This window comes from Nanorana parkeri, unplaced genomic scaffold (genome assembly GCF_000935625.1).
Source record: "Nanorana parkeri isolate BGI_ZX_2015 unplaced genomic scaffold, ASM93562v1 scaffold1061, whole genome shotgun sequence".
Lineage (NCBI taxonomy): Eukaryota > Metazoa > Chordata > Amphibia > Anura > Dicroglossidae > Nanorana > Nanorana parkeri.
In genome coordinates this window covers 316,958-338,716 of record NW_017307329.1, presented here as the reverse complement: position 1 = coordinate 338,716, position 21,759 = coordinate 316,958, and the positions used below count along the sequence as shown (strand labels likewise).

At 40.8% G+C, this 21,759-nt stretch overlaps 1 protein-coding gene across 1 annotated transcript in view; it reads right to left on the bottom strand.

Moving 5' to 3' along the window:
- Positions 1–2,037: 2,037 nt before the first annotated feature.
- FAM114A2 (family with sequence similarity 114 member A2) overlaps positions 2,038–21,759 on the bottom strand; it is a 22,643-nt gene continuing 2,921 nt past the window's right edge. Inside the window, exons 3-13 of the mRNA XM_018567556.1 lie at positions 19,739–19,837; positions 17,868–17,974; positions 15,644–15,778; positions 13,909–14,067; positions 11,868–11,988; positions 9,044–9,123; positions 7,489–7,605; positions 6,838–6,974; positions 3,535–3,607; positions 2,685–2,738; positions 2,038–2,193 (exon numbers count right to left, since the gene is read on the bottom strand). Of these exons, the coding sequence (XP_018423058.1) occupies positions 2,107–2,193; positions 2,685–2,738; positions 3,535–3,607; positions 6,838–6,974; positions 7,489–7,605; positions 9,044–9,123; positions 11,868–11,988; positions 13,909–14,067; positions 15,644–15,778; positions 17,868–17,974; positions 19,739–19,837 (1,169 nt within the window). The 3' untranslated portion in view covers positions 2,038–2,106. The remainder of the gene's footprint in view (positions 2,194–2,684; positions 2,739–3,534; positions 3,608–6,837; positions 6,975–7,488; positions 7,606–9,043; positions 9,124–11,867; positions 11,989–13,908; positions 14,068–15,643; positions 15,779–17,867; positions 17,975–19,738; positions 19,838–21,759) is intronic.

The window sequence follows — 21,759 nt, the reverse complement described above, 5'->3', positions numbered from 1 at the left end:
CATAGCAAAGGCAGACGTTTTGAGATTAAAGGGGAACTCCAAACACTAAAAATAAATCTGGCACATGAGCATATGCAGGCACAGCTCCAGTCTTCTTATCTTCCTCCCCAGAGCGGGGGTCACAAGTACAATGCTGGAACACAGTGGCTATTGGTCCTGAATTCTGCGTGATGCTATCTTCGACCCAACCAGAAAACAAGAGTGGCTTTTGTGGACTGATCATCACTACCGGAATGGGTGGCGACAAATCCTTCAGGACCATGGATTAAAGTAAGTATTCCTCTCTATTATATTGCCCCTAGATAAAACAAGTATTATATCTTTTTATATGCTTTGGGGACAGTCAGATTTAATGCTTTGGTCAGGCTGGATTTGAACTTAAAGGAGAACTATGGGGTCAGTGTTTTTCCCCATAGTTCTCCTTAGGGTAAAGGGAGGACACAAACTAGCGTCCTCCCGTTACCCTAAGCTCAGTATACCGCGAGCTACAGCTCGCGGTATACTGAGACGCCGGAGCGGATCCCGACATGGACGTCGAGATCCGCCCAGCTGCGTGAGTGACAGCTGGCTCTGCCTATCTAGAGTACCCGCCCCCTCCGTTCCGCCAGTCAGCGCTGGCAGATCGGAGCGGGGAGAGGGGAATCCAGCCCCTCCCCCTGTCACGACAGAGAGCCGTGACAGGACCGAGAGGTGAGCGAACCCAGTATGTGTTCGCTCACCTCCCGATCTACTGAGCCGACCTGTGACAGTCTCATTGTCACAGGTCGGCTAGAACTATGAGGTGAGTGGAAATCACTCATCTCATAGTTCTCCTTTAAAGCAATCAGTGTTTTTAAAAAAACACCTTGACCTGTAAAGAAAACCCATGCTTTGCCCATGCAGGGCATAGCAAAAAGTTCAATTTAATGCAGCCTCAGTAGCACATAGTACCCCCTTTTCTCTGCCCCAATGCTGGGAGATGAGGACCCCCCATATAAGTTACCATTGGCCAAGCACTGTCACATGTAAAGTACAGGGTATTTCCTTTAGCTCCCCATGCTCAAGCAAGCAGCAGAAGAACTAGAAAAGGTCATTATGTGCTGGGGATACATGGGGGATCAAAGCAAACCTGTAGCTTTGCCCTAAATGGTAAAGCACAGGTTTGCCTTACAGAAGTATTCCACTAGAAGTGCCTATACCAGGCTTCTAAGCCCATACTGACAGACCCTCAATTTTCAATATTTTGGGGATTCCTAAAAGGAAGCCCTGAATAGGGTGTCTTGTCTATCATATGGAATTAGATAATGCGATCCAACTTTGGCTGCCGTTAACTGACTGCAAACTACATCCATGACAGTACTAGAATTAGAGTAACTGGCAAACATTCTGGAACTTGGCACAAAAAGAATGTTATAAAAACTACTGAGATGGCACTACAAACTTTTTTGTTGTGGCATTTATGGAATATTTGGTCAAAGTAAACAACTGGCCTTATTTACCAGTGAATGCTAAGTGACACTCCATATCACTCATAGCCGCCAATCAGAATCTTCTTACAGTTAACCTGATTGGTGGCTGCTGGTAACTCTGTTCTTATTTAGAACCTGGTGTAAAAACAGGCAGATTCAATTGTCTGTAACAATGTATCTGAAGGCTCCTTGTATACAGCAGCCAATTAGAATCCTTATTTTATTGGTAGAATGAAAAAGAGATTGATTAGTGGCTATGGGTAGCACACCCTTCATTACTCTTTAGAGTGGTACATGTCTAGAACTAGAAGTATGGCCAAATACATATCTTGATTCGATTCTAAATCAGTTTAGCTCAGTCCTTATTTAGTATTATATCACATATAAAGATCTGAAAGCAAATCTTTTTCCAACCCAAAAAAATGAATGTCCGTCTGCAGAAACATTATCATTACCCAAGAACCTTTACATACCTCTTCTTATATATTCACACCTTATAGTGACACAGTTTCCATATTTGTGGTGACAGAAGACAATGTAACATTTGTGGCGTGCCTTTTTTGCTGTTTGGCTTTTCCAGTTTAGTAAAAGGGTTTCACTCTGGTGAGTTAAAGCATGACACCATACCCTAGAAAGATGATGTATTGTGTAGTAAAAATTAAGTCCTGCTCTGGATATGGGAGATTTCGAGTACTGGAAGCAGTAGCTGGAAAGCATCTTGAATATAGGAAGCGCTGTTTGAGGCCTACAAATAGGAAAGACAAATGATGCAGGTACATCAGTTCAGGAACTTTGCTTATAAAAGTCAAAATTAAGATTGTACTGGTACAAAAAAATCAGATTACAAAAAGGTAATAGTAGAGTGTCAATTTGTTCTTGTAGTTCTAGGTGGTATTGGAAAGAAGTGTTATCCTATACTTTTTTACCAATATAAATAGAAAAACACCAGTATATGAATGGCGGGGACTGAATATTGGAATAACACTTCAGAGTAAAGTATAGTAAGTTAAGAATAACCAAAAACTTATACAAAAGGGACTTCTTTGCTTCCAAACACACAAACTTACCTCCTATTGTGTTATAAAATATTTAACGGTTGGATACATGTTATTCAGTTTTAAACCAGAAAAGAGTACAATAACTATCATCTAGAAATACTCCTATTGGCAGCAATAAGTAACATGCGAGTATGTGAATTCAGAAAAGGAATAATTTCCCAACTATAAATTGACTCACCTCTAGAAACACTCCTGTAATTAATGGGTTCAGGATGTCTGACTTCTCAGATGCCTAGAAAGAAGAGAAAGGACACAGAGCTTGGTAATAATGTACAATGTCCCTGTATATTTGCTGTTTCCTGAACAGCCAGTCAGAACTCCCTGACCTACTTATCTCATGGGCTGTATGCAATGCAAAGCTTTCAGTGATTGGGCATTTAGATATCTAGAAAACCGCCAATCACAGACTTTCCATTTTCCTAAATGATATACTGTCAGTAAGCTGACACTCTCAAGTGTATTACATCCTATTTGAATCCTCATATTTATATGGACTATTACACACTAGAGCCCAGAAGCTGATTTACGAAACAAGGAAAACCGGGCTTCTCCCTCCTTTAAGCATTAATTTACATTAAAATGAACTGAAGCACATAGATTCAGTCCAGTTGCTATGTGTAACATCTCCAGTTTTCATATAATGTATTAGAAGTCTAGCAATGGAACACTGAGCTTTGTTGATTGGATAAACGGAACACTGAATCTCAACCGATAGGACAGATTGAGTAATTTTGTATTGGGTTCGTGGTGAATTATCCCTCCCATTGCACACCACCCATGCCGGTTTTACACTGATTTAGAGGCTGTGATTTTTTTTCTGTTTCTACATGAGAAGTCAGTTGTGTTTCCTAGTTCTGGGATGCATCACAGGGAGGACTGGAGTCCCAAGTAACATTGCTCTCAATTAACGATAGTTGTGCCATGTATATGGTAATCTACAGTTTATCTATTTCCCTAATCCGAATTATTAAGTCTCCTTAATAGTAAAGTGTAGCATTGTTAGTATGTCATAGGAGGACAACACTTACCCCAGCTGTTGTCAGGAGGGTGGTAATTTTCTTTGAAAGCTGAGAGATCTCTTTGCACAATGAAATGGTCATTCTAAAAATAAACAAGTCAACAGAACAAGTATAAGACTTTGTCACACAGCAGCAATGATGACCAACAATCACTTAAAAAACATAGCTACTCGTGCTCGTTTCCCAAAAACATCTATTTATTTTTAAAGGAGGTTCTTCCTGAGAAAAGATGCCTATGGCAACCTGCATGAAACTGTATTAACACACAGACTTCAGAGCAGTGCTGAAGAGTTGGAGGTCTGAAATTCTTCAGAAGCTCACTCATTTTACAGAACAATTTACTATATAAAGCCCCTTCAAACCCTTCTTTACAGTTATTGCCCTTTTTGTCTTCTTCTTCCATATCGCTGTATGTCCTTGCCTATCGCAGATTAAATCTCTTCCTCGCACAAACCTCACTTCTTAAACCTCTTTAGCTTGCCTTCGACCATACATAATTGGTAGAAAAGTGACCAATGTCCTCAAAAGAGCCAAAACAATAAGTGACTCTTCCCTGTTTCTCCTTGACCTCTCCTCTGTATCTGACAAGGGTTATCACTCTCTGCTTTTGCAAAATCACATGCAAATCACCTGACATTTGAGACTCTTGGTTATCTTTATTCTTTCAAACACGAAAAGTGGCGCGATCACCCAAAGAAGCAAACAAATAATGTGTACAAAATAAACCAATTGTGGCAATACTGTGAATGAATATTACATTTCAACGTTCTAATCGGCCCCTTGTGTAGAATTAGAAGATTGAAATGTAATATTAATTGACAGAAGTATTGTTTTATTGTCACAATTGGTTTATTTTGTACACATTATTTGTTTGCTTCTTTGGGTGATACGCTTACGTGTTTGAACGATACTGATGCAGCCAATTTAAGTGAGCAGCTGTCAGGAGGAACGCCGAGTAATTTAAAGTCATCGAGCGCAGAAGTTTTTATACAATTTTTTTAATACTTTTTGGACTGTTCTTTCAAGGTCCTCAAAGTCTTTAGACCATTACTTTTTTTTTTTAATCACCATTAGACGGTGGATTGATGGAATTAGTAGTCTGAACAATAAAGATAAGGTTCTTTGTGCTTTCTTTTAGCTCACATGGTCACAGGGTCACTGCATTTCCAGCAAGATCAACAGGCATTTTCTGTACTTGCTAAAAATGTTCTTAGCATGAAAAAAAAAGAAACTATTGTAACCACCACATCTAAGGACTGGAAAGCTACAATATATTAAATTTTATTTTTTAATTGAAAAATACATCTCTCCTTCTATTATTTTTCATAGCTCAGTCAGCTAACACCTGCTTCTTATCCCATGCTTCTGTGCGCAGTATAAGCTGCAGGTGAGACTTCCTCTTCAAGGTACACTTCAATTTTATTTCTCAACAACAACACATCCTTTCATAAGTGAAATATCGCCACAATAAGCCCTTTCTTATCTCAACAGACCACCAAAGGCCTTGTTCCTTGCTCTGACATTGACTACTGCAACCTCATTCTACACAATGTTCCACTCACAAGACTCTCAACCCTATAATCTATTCCTACAACAAGATTTCTCTCTCTACCATCATTTCTCATCTACCATCATGTTCAGTCATTCTCTCCACAAGCTTCCAATTAACCTGCAAAAACAATTCAAGCGGTGGTGCTTTACCTTCAAAACTCTGAAGAACACATACATGTACATACCTGACTTTTCTGACCTCATACACAAACTACTCTCTCTGCTCCTCCAGTGATCTGATAATTTCCTCTACAATAATAATCCAAATCACAAGATTTTTTGGGTGCAGCCCTGTTCTCTGGAATTCCATACTCAGTTATATTGGACTAGTCTCTACCCTTAGAACCTTTAAATAGAAATCCTCTAAATCTACAACTTCTGAATTCCTTCTCTCTAACCCAAATAATCATCACCATATAGAAAGCTCCAATCTCCTGCAGGCACAGCCATCTTTCTTTAACCAATGTGTCTATTTCCCTACTGCTTTGTTTGTAAGTTCCATGCAGGCTGGGTGCTCTTCTACTCCTGTATTATAGCTATGCAATTGGTATTCTCTGGGTTGTGTAACTTGAATTAATGTATGTATTTATTCAATCATGCATAATATCATGGTGCTGTAAAAATAAACAATAATAACAAGATGATACGCCTGCAGCTTCCAAAATCTGTTGCAAGATATTCAGTACTGCATTGCAGTCACACTCCGGCTGTACACATGGCCTCAATCAGGAGTGCTTGAATAGAGATCAGAACATTTATTTACAGGGTTATTCACAAAAGGGTGAAGAGCTTTGAGGAGGCAGGAGAAGAGAACAATCTAGGACAACATAGCTGAACTGGAAAGTGAGCTGAATTGGAGAATGTTTCCAAATCAACTATTTTGTACTCGATTTTGTTCACTTCTCCTGCCTTCTCCAAACTCGTCACCCTTTTGTGTCTAATAACCCTGTTAGTGTCTGTTCAAAGGTTTGTCTTGCTATATGTCTGGCTACTTTATGCTGGTGGATTATTTTTCTGAATCAACTCAAACTCTCGGTTACGACTTTCGTCTGCCCTGGCCTTGGGTTTTTCCCTGACTACATTTGCCTGCCTGAACTCCAACCTGTCCGAAAACATGCCTTGTGATTCTGTAGTGTGTTTAGTTATCTGTTACCCTCCAGCTACACAGAAATCCACCGCATTCCCTGACACAAAAGCTGTGCAAATCTCTATTTGTATCCAAAATAGCCAAATTATGTTCAGAAAAAAACTGTAACCCTTTCTGTGCAAATTTAGTTTAGTTTTCATGCATCAAACTGCTAAGACTTATGTGGAATAATCTGTATTTTTAACTCCTGTGTGTGGCTTTTGCTCCACGGAATTAGAAAAACTAATTCTCAGGTTTACAATTGCTTGGTTTGCTGCTTTTCTGACTGAACGGGTCTGCAGGCTAGGGAAGTAAAAAATTGTAAAATGGCTTCCGTAAATTAAGCAATGTGGCATTTTTTTTTTGCAAAAAACAGTGATGCGCTTATACAGAGGAAGAGGCCAATATTATAAATAATTATACTAATCCGGCTAATTTCCTTCTACAAGTTGCAGTTCCATTGCTTTATAAATGTGGCACATTCTACACAGAAATCAATAATGAAAGGGACAGTGAATTCACTGCAAACTGTTATAAAAAGGCTGGCAACTGTGTTACTTGTGTGCTACTGTATAAAAGCAAAATCAATGTCAGGTTGCAATACTGTGACTAAGATACCTGATCCAAATACTTACTGTGAGAGAGCCTTGCCCCGGGATACTGCTGCCACATTGGCATCCCCATGCAGGATTAATGTGGCTGTTTTGTGGAACACTTCCATAGAGCAAGCCGTCAGCTCTGCCAGGCTCCGGATTGCTGATTCATGTATATCCTGATACAAAATAAAACGTTCACTGAGTTAAAGCAATATATTTGCATTTGACTTCTAACCACACTGTAGTAAGTGACAGCTCACCCGCTGTTCATTTTGTTAAAGATCAGATAAGGTGTCTGTGATAGATGTTGGATAGAGCAGAAAAAGGCAGGAAAGAACATAAACATCTACACTACAATTAACTTTAATTTGGGTATAATAAACCCACCCGTTTTAGTGAACATGCTTGATACAAGGGGCCTCAATTGGGGTCACACATAATATATAGTATATTTAATACTACAGAAAAATGGTCTGGAACTTGACACACTGTACACAAGCTGCAGTTGTGGTTGGAGATTAGGGACATGCTGCAATAGACTGTCAGAGACTGGGCACACACACAACAGACTGCAAGAGATCACTGCCATTAGAGAAATGATTGAAAGGAAAGACACATACCACACTTGAAAAATAAGTTAGGCAACTTAGCAGCAAATAAGCACATGGTGTATTTTTTGTCTTGAGATACCTCCACAGTGTACTTCTGGTCAGCCTCCTCCTGGAGGTCAGTATTTTCCTCCTTTGCCGTCACCTTCTTCTCTCCTTCCTCCACTTTACTTATCCACCTGTATGCAGCTTTCCGTGCCTGAAACAGAAAGAGATGACAGCTCATGAAACCAATTCAAGGAAGCAGGAATAAATCAAGAGGTTAACTGAGGAAACTAGGCTGGGAGCCCAGAGGGTCCGTTTGGAAAGAGATTAACTATATCCCGAGAGCACAAAGCTCCTGTGACGGTTTTAATTGAGTCAGCACAAAATGATAAATGAAGTGGGCTCTCACAGCGGCTAAAACATAGGAAGAAATATCAGAAGGAGGATGCTGCCACCTAGTGGACTCACTGGAGCCAGACGAGTTACCCCAGATCAAAAGGTACTCACAGTTTTAGGGCCTTATCACACTTTTCCAGTAATGCGAGTTTTGGATGCATGTTACTGCTGCACATTCTAAACACAATTATGAACTCATTATTAGCCAACATGTGCTTTTATATGCCTTTGTTCATTGTGTAAAAAAGGAGAGGTTATATGGATTTTCCGCGATGCAGGTGTTTCCACGGACCCATATACTAAAATCCAAGAACAAAAGCTTATTATATTGCGGTTTACCAGTCCTTAGATGTGGTGGCTGCATTTGTTTTCCAGGCTTCTTCACTTTATTTTCAGCTGTTAATCCAGCCAGTAACACACTGTGCCCTAGGCTGGTGCTCCTGGTTTGGACTACACATGCAACATGTTCTGTTATTTGAAAAACCCGCTACAGACCATGGATTTGAACCTAGCACATCCAAATGAATGAGATTTTTATTTAGAATGTATTTTCATGCAGTAAACCAAATGCACATTATTTTCTGTAGCAAAACAAAAAAGTGTAAAAACTGACCCTTACGCTTAATGTAGAATAGAAGCACCAAAGAAAATAGGTATATGAAGGCGTTGTGAGAACTTGAAGGCACCAGCACATATCTGTGTTTCAACTGCAGAGTACCCATGACTTTGCAGTACAGAGTGTTTGATATGCAAATAGTGTCTTTCAAGCTTAGAAATTCAGAGCTCTTCCTGCCCCACTGCAAGACACCTCTTCACTGGTTAGAGATATAAGTGCATTGCATTGAAGGATGTTGCCACAGCTCTGATCTGGCACTCTACAGCTTAAACAATGGGACACGAAGGCATCTTGACCTGCCTGCTATCAATGGTCAGTTTAATGACTTTAAAATCAGTTCTGCATTAAAATAACCCTTGTGCAGTCTAAAAGGTATTGCACTGCATAGCAGATCTATGATGAACTCTTCACTCATTTGCTGTGAAAATCATGCCCCCTACATGTGCCAAGAGTCCCTAGCCAAGTTCTATAAGACCACACTTCTAAAAAAAAAAAAAATTGCGGCAAATGAACGCATGGCAACTTCAATGCAAATAAATATAGATGACAAAAAAATTATCTAATTTAGGAACTTGATGCAATATTAAAGTGATTGTGACCAGTATTAGTCTCAGTATATATATCCAGGAAATGCACTTACATTTGTCAGTTTCTCTGGTCTCATGGAGATTTGTAAGTCTTGAAACAAAACTGATAACTCTTGAATGAAGTCCTGGTCAGCTGTTAGAAGAGGAAAGTTAGAGAAGAGGCCAAGTCTCCAGGCACATAGTGAATAGAATTGTAAACAATGGAATGCACATAGGTTACATTCCAAGGGTTCCAAAGGGAACCCTTGGAAAGCTCCTGAAATAAAGTACTTGAAAGCTCCTGGAATAAAAAGGGTGTAGTGAGTGTTCATCCTACATATGTAGTGCATTGCTGACAGAAGAGCATTTACAGTGCAAGCCAAATGGAACCAGGGTAACATGGTCACTATATGCTCCTCTGCATCCAGTGTCCATGTAAAACAAATATATGGCTTGGCCGTGGCCATACCCATGCTTTACAAAATAAAAACTGCACATTTATAAGGCACAGTGACATGCTTTACAAATGTGATTCACTTTGCTTTGGGACTCCAAGCAAACAAAGCTCCATTTATTCCAAAGAATAAAAAAATATAGGCCAGGACAGGAAATTCCTGGCCCTGGCATCTCCTCCACTCATGGAATGTTCCTTCTAAATGGCACCTCAATAAACCTACAGATTCCAGCTATGCTACAACGCACCACAACACATTATACGCATTGTACTGGAAATAAAATGAACAGGAGGATTTTTTCCTGCTTTGGGGCCCATTGAAAAAAATAAAGTGTGATGCAGCGCACTGCAATGCAATAAAGTGTGAACAGGCCCTGAATGTATAGTGAATCTGGGAATCTGGCCTTACATACGGGGGAATTTATCAAAGCAATTGCGGCAGTTTTAGCCTGCAAATCTGTTTAGCCGCTCCTTTTAACATGTGCGCCTGTTTTGACCAGAGCTTGCTCTATTTTCCCGAGTGTGCGTGTTTTGCGAAACTTTGGAACTATTTACTTCTGTGCTTGTCCTGCGGCTGTTTGAAACTGGCGCATCACCTAACAAAATAATTGCAACTTAAGTCGTCCCCATGGCCACTTCTTCAAGAAGCGACAGTTAAGCTTTTTGCCTGGAGTTACGAGTCTTCTTTTCTGGAGTCTATTTAATCTCATTTATGAACAACATTACACTAGCAACATAAATCTGGCGCAAAGTGCGTCAAATATATTCCGTGCAAGCTCGCAATTGCTATGATAAATTCCCCCTATGGTGTTTAGTGTGGATTTCAATGTGAAAGGCCAAGGAACACAGACAAATAATAAACTCCTTAGTCACATGGTTCTGCTTTAATTATAGAACAAGCTCAGCTGCTGCAGAAAATAATGGTGATGTAACCTCATCTAGATTACTATCTATCTGTGTAAATAAGAAAAAAACACAAATTAAATGACAATGTAGAAAGCAGCAGAATGAGCCAGTACAGATTGGGGATCCACAAGATAAGAATGATCATGGAACACTGAGGTGAGGGGAGTCCAGAGGTGCAGCTTCCAGCTTTGATCTAATATTAACACCGATCTCCAAATGTTATCCTGCTCTACAAGTCCCAGCCCTCATGCAGGATGTCTAATCCCAGTCTAATCCTCCCTTGTCTGGTCTGCACAGCTCACTTCCTAAACCTCTCTGATGTTTTATGAGAACTTTAAAATAAATAAAAAAATTCCTTTGAACGGTTATAATTTATAACAGCACAAAGAATGTCACATTAAAATCATTTTACTGGCAGCCATTATAATTGGTTGACAATTTACCATGTACTGTTAAAGGCCACCTGTTCACTACAAGCAATGGATGGATCAACTTTGTGGGCTGCCCCTTTGGAGCAATTACTGTGAGCAAAGTGGTGAAGCTGCTCCCACAATGTGTGTGGCTGTTTTGGGTTATAGTTCGTCAAAGTATTTGCTGATAGCATCAGGAAAACATTAGAAATATATATGATATTACACTTCTCACGTTGATGGCACCTGGTGAGAATAGTCACCCACACCAGTTTGAGAAACTTGGTTGGTCGCTATTTTTTACCCACTGAGACAAGTATTCTCCCTGCTTTAGTCAATAAACATGGGCACTGTGCTCAGTGACATGTTTGTAAGACAACCCATGTTTTGATGCTGCTAAATTTGGTCCAGGCACCTCACTTTTTAACTGGTCATTAAAGGGTAAAGTTTTATATTTATACAAAATACGCTGTTTGATTAAGAATATTTTTTTTTGGTTACCCTTGGCAAATTCTTCCCCAATGCAATAAGCCTTTCTAGACTTTCTAGGTCATTTGCCCCCTCTCATCACCTATCAGAAGTGCAGGAACCTTGGGGTGCCTGCAAGTACCTGAGTTAGTCATCAAGTTGATCCCCATAGAGACCCTTTAAATTATAGTCCCAGGGTGTAAATAAAGTTTCATCTTATTTGAATTTGACCTCAAAGTCATGATTAGGGGGCCCATTCACACAACCTCCTCCATTCGCACAAGAACACTGCACCATAAAGGGGTCTAAACGTATAAGTGCATTTTGTTTTAAATTGCACTTATGCTTTAACAGCTGAATGAAGAGGGTGGAACTCTGTCAATGCCAGGGAGGGATGGAGTTTACTCTAGACTTAAGAAGAAGTCAAATATCTTCAGCAGCTTAGGCGTAGGATCTGAGGAGGCTCCATGGAGATTGATCTGATACTTGCAGACACCACAAGGTCCTTGCACTTCAGCACTGGTGTTTTTCTTACAAACGTTTCAGGAGAGATAAGCTTTACTATATCACCCTCCACTCTGGCTCCCCTTAGCACCAGTCTGTGACCCAGATCTGCTGTACACCAGGTGTATGCAGACACACACAATTCGGAAAAATTACCCTTCTCCACTTCCTCATCATCATCAAATTCTTCCAATGAGAAAACTTCCTTTAAGGATTCCAACTCCAGTTTGAGTTTTGCAAGCTCTTCTCCTGACAGAGCACCAAAGATGGACTTTACCTGGGAATAAAAAAAACAGTATATACGGTAAATATTACAAAAACGAATACATAAAAGAAAAAAAAAAGAAAAAACACAAAGCGACTCCGTGAGGCCAGTAAAATACGCAAAACAACTGCTAAGGCCAATTAGATACACTGCAATTGTGCAAAATGCAGCAAGTCCACTCTGTTTAACTGTAACATGACTTCTAGGCCTTTTGGCTAAGATCAAGTGTAGTATCTGTTCTTATCATCAGTTGTCGGTGGAAGAACGACACCACTCCTTTTCAAGGGAGAAGGATGGTGGCTTGGTATTTACCGGCGTAATTGGTAGGTGTCAGATGGGGTACAGTCCCTCCTGGTTAGATTCTGGTCCAGTTATGCTGGACTTGTCACCGGTGGTAGGGATGGATCCTGGACGGCACTACCTTCTGATGGGAATGGATACAAAGCTTGGTCAGGCCTGGAGGGTTGGGAGGCGGCAGAGCCCGTGGTGTTGTGCCCCCTGGGGGTGGCGTCCCAGGGGTGCTCAGAAAGTCACTTGGGTGTGGGACCCCACATTGACTCACTGATGCACTTGGTCACACACCACCTTGCAATTTCTGCACATCGCCTCTTGGACAGGCCTTATGGCTAGTCCGGGGCAATATTTTTGCACTCCGGCCCCCAGGGGGTCGGGAATCGAGGTCCCGTCTTTATTGAAGGACCAAGCACCCTTGTGCACGTTTTTGTGTGCTGTGATTTCACGGTTCACTTTTTTTGTTCACGGGGGAAGTTTGTTTTTGATGCACGTCCACGGGCTCTTAACAAAAAACAAAAAAAAAGACTTCTACATAATGTACTACATTCAAATTCAGCAGGTCTTTCCTGGTGGTATTGGGTGGGCCTGCAGCTTCCTGTCAATTGATTATGTGTTACGCACTACTGAGGACCACAAGCAGTGGAGCTCAACCAGCAAACATGTATATTGCACATTCACAGGTTCAAAATTCAGGGTTGAAAAAAATGTTGGATACCATAGAGATTTATTGAGCAGGATAGGCAAATGCTCAGGATAATAGCCAGGAGGAAACTTGAATGGCACCCGGTGGCTATAGGCTATACCTTCTGAGAAAGTTAAACAGAACATGATGACATTGAAGAACATAATGAAGGATCATGTTTGATGTTGGTGTCCCATTAAGCTGGTCATACATGCCCATATGTATATGTAAAGTGTATGTCTGGGGGGAAAAAAATAAAATTTCCGTACATCTCTGCAACGCATGCATATTTCTTCATGTCGTTTCTCTTTAAAAACACTGCAAGTATAGAAAAATACCACGTGAGTATGACAACGCTGTCCCTGCTGCACTGAAATCCCAAGTAGTGTTGTCAGCCCTGTCTCCCCTGTACTGAGAATTACTGAGAATGTTAACAAAGAAGGCTTATGAGGATGAGGAGAGGGGGAGGCGGTGATGTCATCACATACTTTTGTAGTCCAGCAACGAAGAACTCAGCCATGACTGACAAAACAGTTTGGGATTTTAGTGCAGCAGAGACTTGTCAGCTCAAACAGGAAGATGGGAGCTCACAAGCTTTCTGTCAGGCTCACCAGGTATTTTTATGTACTTGCAGCATTTTAAAAAGTTAAAACATTGGGAAATTGACATGTATTGCAGAGATTTTCTTTGCCCAGACAACCACTAACACTGTCTGACCTGACCACAATCCATTTTTTTTTTAAAACAAAAGTGTCCATAAGGATTTAAACGTACGGATCTAGTGGGAGATAGATATAGTCATTGTATTAAATCTGTTTCCCCAGCTACATATTAAAAAAAAACTAAAAAACTATTGTTTTTACGATTCCCCATACTGAATTATATACGCTTTAGGAGTGTTTAAGTAATTTCATGTACAGACTGCAGAGACTGAAACAGCAACTTAGGGAACCTACCTTCCCCTCACTTTCCTTGGACAACAACTCTAAGGCCTCCAGATGGGACAGGCCCTGGTACTCATCAAATAACAGGCCGTAGTGCGCTCGTCGATCTGTCTCTGTAGTAACTTCGCCGATGACGCGCTGCTCTTCTTTCTCTTTCGCTTCCCTTAAAACCTAAAAAAACATCAGAACAAATAATGTAGAGTGACGATCCATGGTAGAAATGCCAGTAAAATGCTTCTTTAAATACAGAATTTGAGTTATAATTAAAAGGAGAACTATGGGGGTCAGGGCTTTACCACCATAGTTCTCCTAAGGGTAACGGGAGGACACAAACTGGCGTCCTCCCATCACCCAAAATCAGTATACTGCGAGCTACAGCTCGCGGTATACAGACACGCCGCAGCCAGGGCGGATCCCGACAATACTGTCTGGATCCACCCAGCTGCGTGATTGACAGCTGGCTCTGCCTATCCAGAGGCAGAGCCAGCTGTACATGCCCACGTCGGTTACGCTAGTCAGCGCTGGAGGATCGGACAGGGCAGGGGGGGAATCCTTGCAGGGAGCCGTGAGTGACAGTCAAGGCTCTCTGCACGGATAGATCGAGAAGTGAGCGAGCGACGGTATGTGTTCGCTCACTTCCCGATCTATTGAGCCGACCGGTGACAGTTTCATTGTCACAGGTCGGCTATAACTATGAGGCTGAGTGATTTTCACTTGTCTCATAGTTCTCCTTTAACTCTGTATTTATACATGTTAATTGTAACGGTCAAAAATTGACAGAAAGACTTATTCAATAAGGCGCACAATTGTTACTCATGGTAATCTCATTTGAATTTGTTTTAGTTAGGTGGTTAATCATCTGATTGGCTGACATTGGGTACACAATGCCCTTCATGACTGCTAATTGCACTACCCTTATGAATTAGCCTGAAAGTATTTCCACTTTTACAGCCAAATTGGGATAACACCTACTTTATATTTGTTAGATGTTCCCATAAACATTGCATACTTTACAAATAAAATAAAAAAATTGCTGCTTACCTTTTTACTCTTTTCTAATAACACTTTAAAACTGAAGGTTAACCCTGCTATGTTAAGGGGGCTTGAATGTTAATGTTTACCATGATGAACCCTGTCTGTACTATGCTGGCAGATCTCATTATCAGTAAAGTATATCTGAACACTGCCTGTCCTAACAAAGGGTTAAAAGGGGCCTGTGTTCTGTCCCCAGTTTGTCCCTCCGCTCTCACTTTTAAATTGTTCAGCTTGTAGCCTGGCCATCGGCATGCTCGAGTGAAACAACTAGAACGGTAAGAAATCTTTTTTTGTTTTTATTATTCTTTTATGCTGTGTGAATGGGAACACATAACAAATATATAGTGGGATATAGTGTAACTGCAAAAGTGGAAATACCCTTAAAACCTACAATAAACTGTATAAGCCCCTTTGAACTCCCTTTAGCAGCTAATCTTTAGATCGCTATATTTAATACAATGACAAAAAAAACGTAAGGAATAGCAAGCATGTAAAAAGCCACATAAATATTTTTATGGTAAACACTGCAATAATATTTACTCACTGGAAATACACTATACTTTTCCGTTCTGGAATAAATACATAAATTAAATTGCGCTTAACATAATTGTATAGATCTGTTCAGCTTATTTTCTTTTTAGTTACTAGCAGACTAGTATTAGTCGCCTGTGACTCCAACATATTTACAGTGGCTGTAAACGTCATGGCTTACATGTGACAGTGTAGTGTTCCTGTGCATAAGTCCTTTGGTCTTTTTGAATCCTGGATCTCCTTCTGCGATCACGTCCATTGTCTTTTTCCCAATGAACTCCAAAGCGTCCAAGCCTCCTGTAATAACAGTCTTCCCCTAAACAACAGCATAACAATTACAACAAGGTACATTTCGGGTTAAAAGAGAAGCCGTGCTGCAGCTGGGAAAGATCTTGACAATTTTGTGTCTAGATTGGTAAATGGTATCTACAGTATAATTAGATATAAGTATATCATATTATAAGTATATACTCATTTACTCACTTGTTATCGCTCGTGTTGACTATTGAAACTCCCTCCTCATTGGCCTACCAACTCCCTCGTCAACTCCTCCCATGCTCGCCTCCAGGACTTCTCTAGAGTCTCTCTCATCCTCTGGAACTCTTTACCCCAACCTGCCCAACTATCTCCCACTCTGACTGCCTTTACACGATCTCTGAAGACTCATCTCTTCAGGGAAGCCTATCCCACCTCAACCCAACCACTCAACCATCACGCACGTTCTCAAACAATTCCTCCCCACACAGCTACCTCCTCATGTATCACTTGCCCCTCCCTTTTAGATTGTAAGCCCTCACAGGCAGGGCCCTCCTTACCATCTTGTCTTGAATTGTATTGTGACTGTAATGTCTTCCTTATATTGTAAAACACAGCGCAAACTGTTTTGCGCTATAGAAATCCTGTATAATAATAATATCTAAAGCTAAAACTTTTTTTTTCCTATTTTGGAAAGATGGATGGATAAAAGTTTGGATTTGCCATCACTTTCTATCTCAGTAACAATGGTCAGCAGGAAAAATAGAGAGAGCGAATCTCCCCAATGGGGTCACAGAAAGCAATAAAAACCTGACAGGGTTTCTAACTGTTTTCTGCTTATTCCAGCACAAAAACATATTGGTTATAGATACACTTTAAATGCAGTTTGAATCAGCATTAGACCTATCTTGTAGTAGGTAATGTAAAGAGACTTACTGTACTCTGCACAGCAGTGGAGATACTGGAGAGGAAGCCCAGAGCTCCTGAAATCGGTGACGAGGTCTCACCCTCTTTGGACTCGGCACTCTCTCCGGTATTAGCATCTGTAAAGAGAAATAGTGTGACCTAATACTTGACGTAAAAATCTAACAGGGTTATTCACTAAAGGGTGAAGAGTTTGGAGAAGGCAGGAGAAAGGAACAATCTAGGACAAAACAGCTGATTTGGAAAAAGTCTCCAATTCAGCTCACTTTCCAGTTCAGCTATGTTGTCCTAGATTGTTCCTTTCTCCTGCCTTCTCCAAACTATTCACCCTTTAGTGAATAACCCTGTTAATGTTCTCTGCATGCTTCTATTTCCTTTCACGAATCAAAAAATAGTAATCAGCTATTCCAACATGTCACGGAGTGTGTATGCTTTGACTGCAGGAGGGACATTAGGTAATAAGCAATAGAAAAATTATCCAGCACTTAATCCTGCTAGCCAGCAAATAACTAGCCCCCACTAAAATACAAAACTATATAGGTTTGTGGACACCTGACCATAACACCTTTATGAGCTTGTTGGACATCTCATTCCAAAAACCAGGGACATTCCACCCTAGCTTACATTTAGCATTGCAATTCATGTCAATGGTGTTCAATAGGGTTGAGGTCAGGGTTTTGTGCAGGTCACTCGAGTTCCTCCACACCAAACTTATCAAACCATGAATTTATGGAGCTGGCTTTGTGCACAGTCGTAGTGGAAAAGAAAAGGGCTTTCCCAAACTGTTGCCTCAAGGTTAAAGCACATGAATGCCATTGTATGCTATATCATTACCAGTGCAATTTACTAGAAACAGCAACTAGACATACATTATTGTGGAAGCATAACAACCATATACTTTTGGTCATATGATATGGGTTTGGTGGTGGCATACTTTTGGCCATGCACTATAAATAAAATTTATTTTTATCAATCAAATATAGACATGTGCACCTTTCCTCTTTTAGTTATAAACTAACTGAGGGGTTGCTACTTTTATTTTGGCTGCACTAGGTGCAGATACACCTGTGAGAGATGGGGTCACAGAAAGCAATAAAAACCTGACAGGGTTTCTAACTGTTTTCTGCTTATTCCAGCACAAAAACATATTGGTTATAGATACACTTTAAATGCAGTTTGAATCAGCATTAGACCTATCTTGTAGTAGGTAATGTAAAGAGACTTACTGTACTCTGCACAGCAGTGGAGATACTGGAGAGGAAGCCCAGAGCTCCTGAAATCGGTGACGAGGTCTCACCCTCTTTGGACTCGGCACTCTCTCCGGTATTAGCATCTGTAAAGAGAAATAGTGTGACCTAATACTTGACGTAAAAATCTAACAGGGTTATTCACTAAAGGGTGAAGAGTTTGGAGAAGGCAGGAGAAAGGAACAATCTAGGACAAAACAGCTGATTTGGAAAAAGTCTCCAATTCAGCTCACTTTCCAGTTCAGCTATGTTGTCCTAGATTGTTCCTTTCTCCTGCCTTCTCCAAACTATTCACCCTTTAGTGAATAACCCTGTTAATGTTCTCTGCATGCTTCTATTTCCTTTCACGAATCAAAAAATAGTAATCAGCTATTCCAACATGTCACGGAGTGTGTATGCTTTGACTGCAGGAGGGACATTAGGTAATAAGCAATAGAAAAATTATCCAGCACTTAATCCTGCTAGCCAGCAAATAACTAGCCCCCACTAAAATACAAAACTATATAGGTTTGTGGACACCTGACCATAACACCTTTATGAGCTTGTTGGACATCTCATTCCAAAAACCAGGGACATTCCACCCTAGCTTACATTTAGCATTGCAATTCATGTCAATGGTGTTCAATAGGGTTGAGGTCAGGGTTTTGTGCAGGTCACTCGAGTTCCTCCACACCAAACTTATCAAACCATGAATTTATGGAGCTGGCTTTGTGCACAGTCGTAGTGGAAAAGAAAAGGGCTTTCCCAAACTGTTGCCTCAAGGTTAAAGCACATGAATGCCATTGTATGCTATATCATTACCAGTGCAATTTACTAGAAACAGCAACTAGACATACATTATTGTGGAAGCATAACAACCATATACTTTTGGTCATATGATATGGGTTTGGTGGTGGCATACTTTTGGCCATGCACTATAAATAAAATTTATTTTTATCAATCAAATATAGACATGTGCACCTTTCCTCTTTTAGTTATAAACTAACTGAGGGGTTGCTACTTTTATTTTGGCTGCACTAGGTGCAGATACACCTGTGAGAGACTGGCAATTATTTATGATACACAGTGCATTAACTGTAGAGACTGGCAATTATTTATGATACACAGTGCATTAACTGTAGAGACTGGCAATTATTTATGATACACAGTGCATTAACTGTAGAGAATGGCAATAGCTGCAGCCCATGCTGTTATACCCTGTTGGGGAAAACCCACTCTTCCCCAACCTTAGTGACTGGGAACAAATATTCTGTCATCTTATGCAAATAGAGCACCTTACAGCATATCTTCATGACACCCAAGAAAAACATAACTCTCTATCGGGCCTTTGGCTTCCAGGGATCCACAGCATTTAAAAGTGTCCTTCCACCATAAGATAGATGAAATATGCATGCAGAGGCGTAGCAAGGTCATGAGGCACCCGGCGTCAAGTCTTTCATTAGCACAACCCCCACCACCCCACAAACCAAACTATAGTTCAATGCTCTGGACTAATTGTTGTTGGGGACGGACGAGCAGGCAAAAAAAAACCCACCTACCTGGGACACCTGAAAATGCATGTCCCAGGCATTGGGCACTAGGAATTCCACACCCCTGCAGTGGCACCCCTTCAGACAGGCGCCCGGGGGCAAGTGCCCCTCACTACGCCACTGTATGCATGTGCTGCTGTGTTGTGCTGCTCCTCCTACAACAATTTCTCTGACATTTTCTGGACCTCATTTGTTATGTGTGTAATATATTTGAAATGTTCATAGGAATATGTTTGCATTGTGGCGTTTAAGTTGCCTGCTGCTTTTTTGTTTATCCAAATAAACTTTAATTATCAGAAAAAACCTGGAGTTTTCACTTGCCTTCTGCTGCCTCTGCTCTGTCCTTAAATGACAGTTCTACAGGGCTGGGAACTCCCAGAGTGCTCTCTGCCTTCTCAATAGCCGTAGTGATCCCATGACCTGTTGAAGGAAATGTATCTATTTTAACAAACAAAAAATCAAAGAAGTAATTGTTTATTGAACATTTTTATTAGATAACTGGTAATGGTTTTAATATTTATTTATAAACTACTTCAAAATGTTTTTTGCTTTCATGGTCTCTGAAAATGATCAAAGCTGCATTCTAAGCACAAAGCTAAATACACAGTTGAAATACATATATATATAAACCTCTACCAACTGTGTTTAGACAGTCTTGTAATCCAAGTACAACACAGCCATGCTGGTGACCTCACACTTTTCTCTAGTGCAGTTGAGCAATACAGCTTGGTTACTTCCCTTATCTCCCTTGTGACTGGACAACTAATAAGCAGATACAAACCGGGCAAGTCATCACTTTGCATGCTCATCCTGTAAACATGTTAAAGCTGTTGACTGAAAGTGCTCTGCAAAGCCAAATAGCTGATTGGCTGACTCTCCCTCGCCTAGTCCGAGCGCTGACAGATTGAGGAAATTAGGCTAGTTCTGTACAGTTAACAACTGGACTAAAATGTGTTTTTTAATATGTATCTGAAGTGGTGCAGTTACACTCATTTTGTCGTACAACTGCCAGTCTTATACTCACCTGTCCCCAATTCAGCAAGATATCGTTTTTGCAACCTCTTCAGCACTGTACAACCACTTCCCGGGTAGACGCATGCATGCCCTTTGCACTCTTAATCAATCCTATGCAGTGCTCCTGAGTGCACGCTCCTACTCTGGACTAAACCTCCATACTCCAAAACTCTCCATTGAATTGAATAAGAGTGCAGAGGTCAAGTTTGACAGGAAGATTTCGGCTGTGTGGCGCTGACAAGGATGCACAGTCAATAATTTGGATCAGAAAGCGAGTATAGAATATTTTGGATCGCAAGTGAGTATAGGACAAAGAGGGGGCTACAAAATGAGTGTAAGCCAACATACTTTACCTGTGGGAAGCCATAAAGCAGTTATTAAAGTTCTTATTAGACACAATACACCAGGTTAGACTGAAATCTAAAAACATAAAACTAGCCATACATCTTCATATCCAAATGATCACATCTTCATGAGACCAATAATTTACCCAACATACACATCTACTATTCAGGGTATGTAGGGCAATCTCTCATAGTAATGCAGGGTTGCATCAGCTTGTCTCTGTTGACTAAGCAAAGAACTTTGCCTCCTAATTTTCCCACATTTTCTAAGCTCACCCAGCTTTAAAAAGACCCTGCCACAAACCTAAAAAAATGCAAGCAACAGCACTCAAAAAAAGTATGTTTTATGATAGCTTGCAATGTTTTTCCGTTCCTTCATTTATTTTTATTCACTTGCAATGTGCCTTGAACTTGCAAGAACATTTGGCTAATCCAAGAAGAGTTAATTCCCGAACACAGCCCCCTCCTTATTGCATATTATAACCCTCTCCTCTTCTGTGAGAGTCTAATTACTGTCTGTGCTGGCCCATCTTCTCGCCCCTCCTCACCGCTCTACATAACCTGGATGTAGCTGTCAGGGTAGTAGGCAAAGGAAATACTACAGAGCAGTGGTGGCAATTTGAAAACAATATAGGGCCTCAAGTGCAGCCCTGACACCTCTTATGGATAGCACAATAACACTGCATTTTTGTGTGTTGAGGTGTAATCGTGTCAAGTGAATGGGCTGTAACACTCCCCAAAAAATTTCAGTTCTGCTGTATTTTTTGCAGTGTACCAGAATGCACATTAACCTCTTGCCGTCCGCCCGTAGTAAAAAAACGGACGGACGGCACTGCAGCATCTGCGGGTTGCCGTCTCCAGACGGCAATTTTTTTCTGCTCGCGCGCGCCCCCTAGCGGGCACGCACGGGCAGAAAAGACCCGATCAATGCACACACCCGTTACCGGGTGTTTCACATATAGGCGATCAGCGGGTCCATAACCC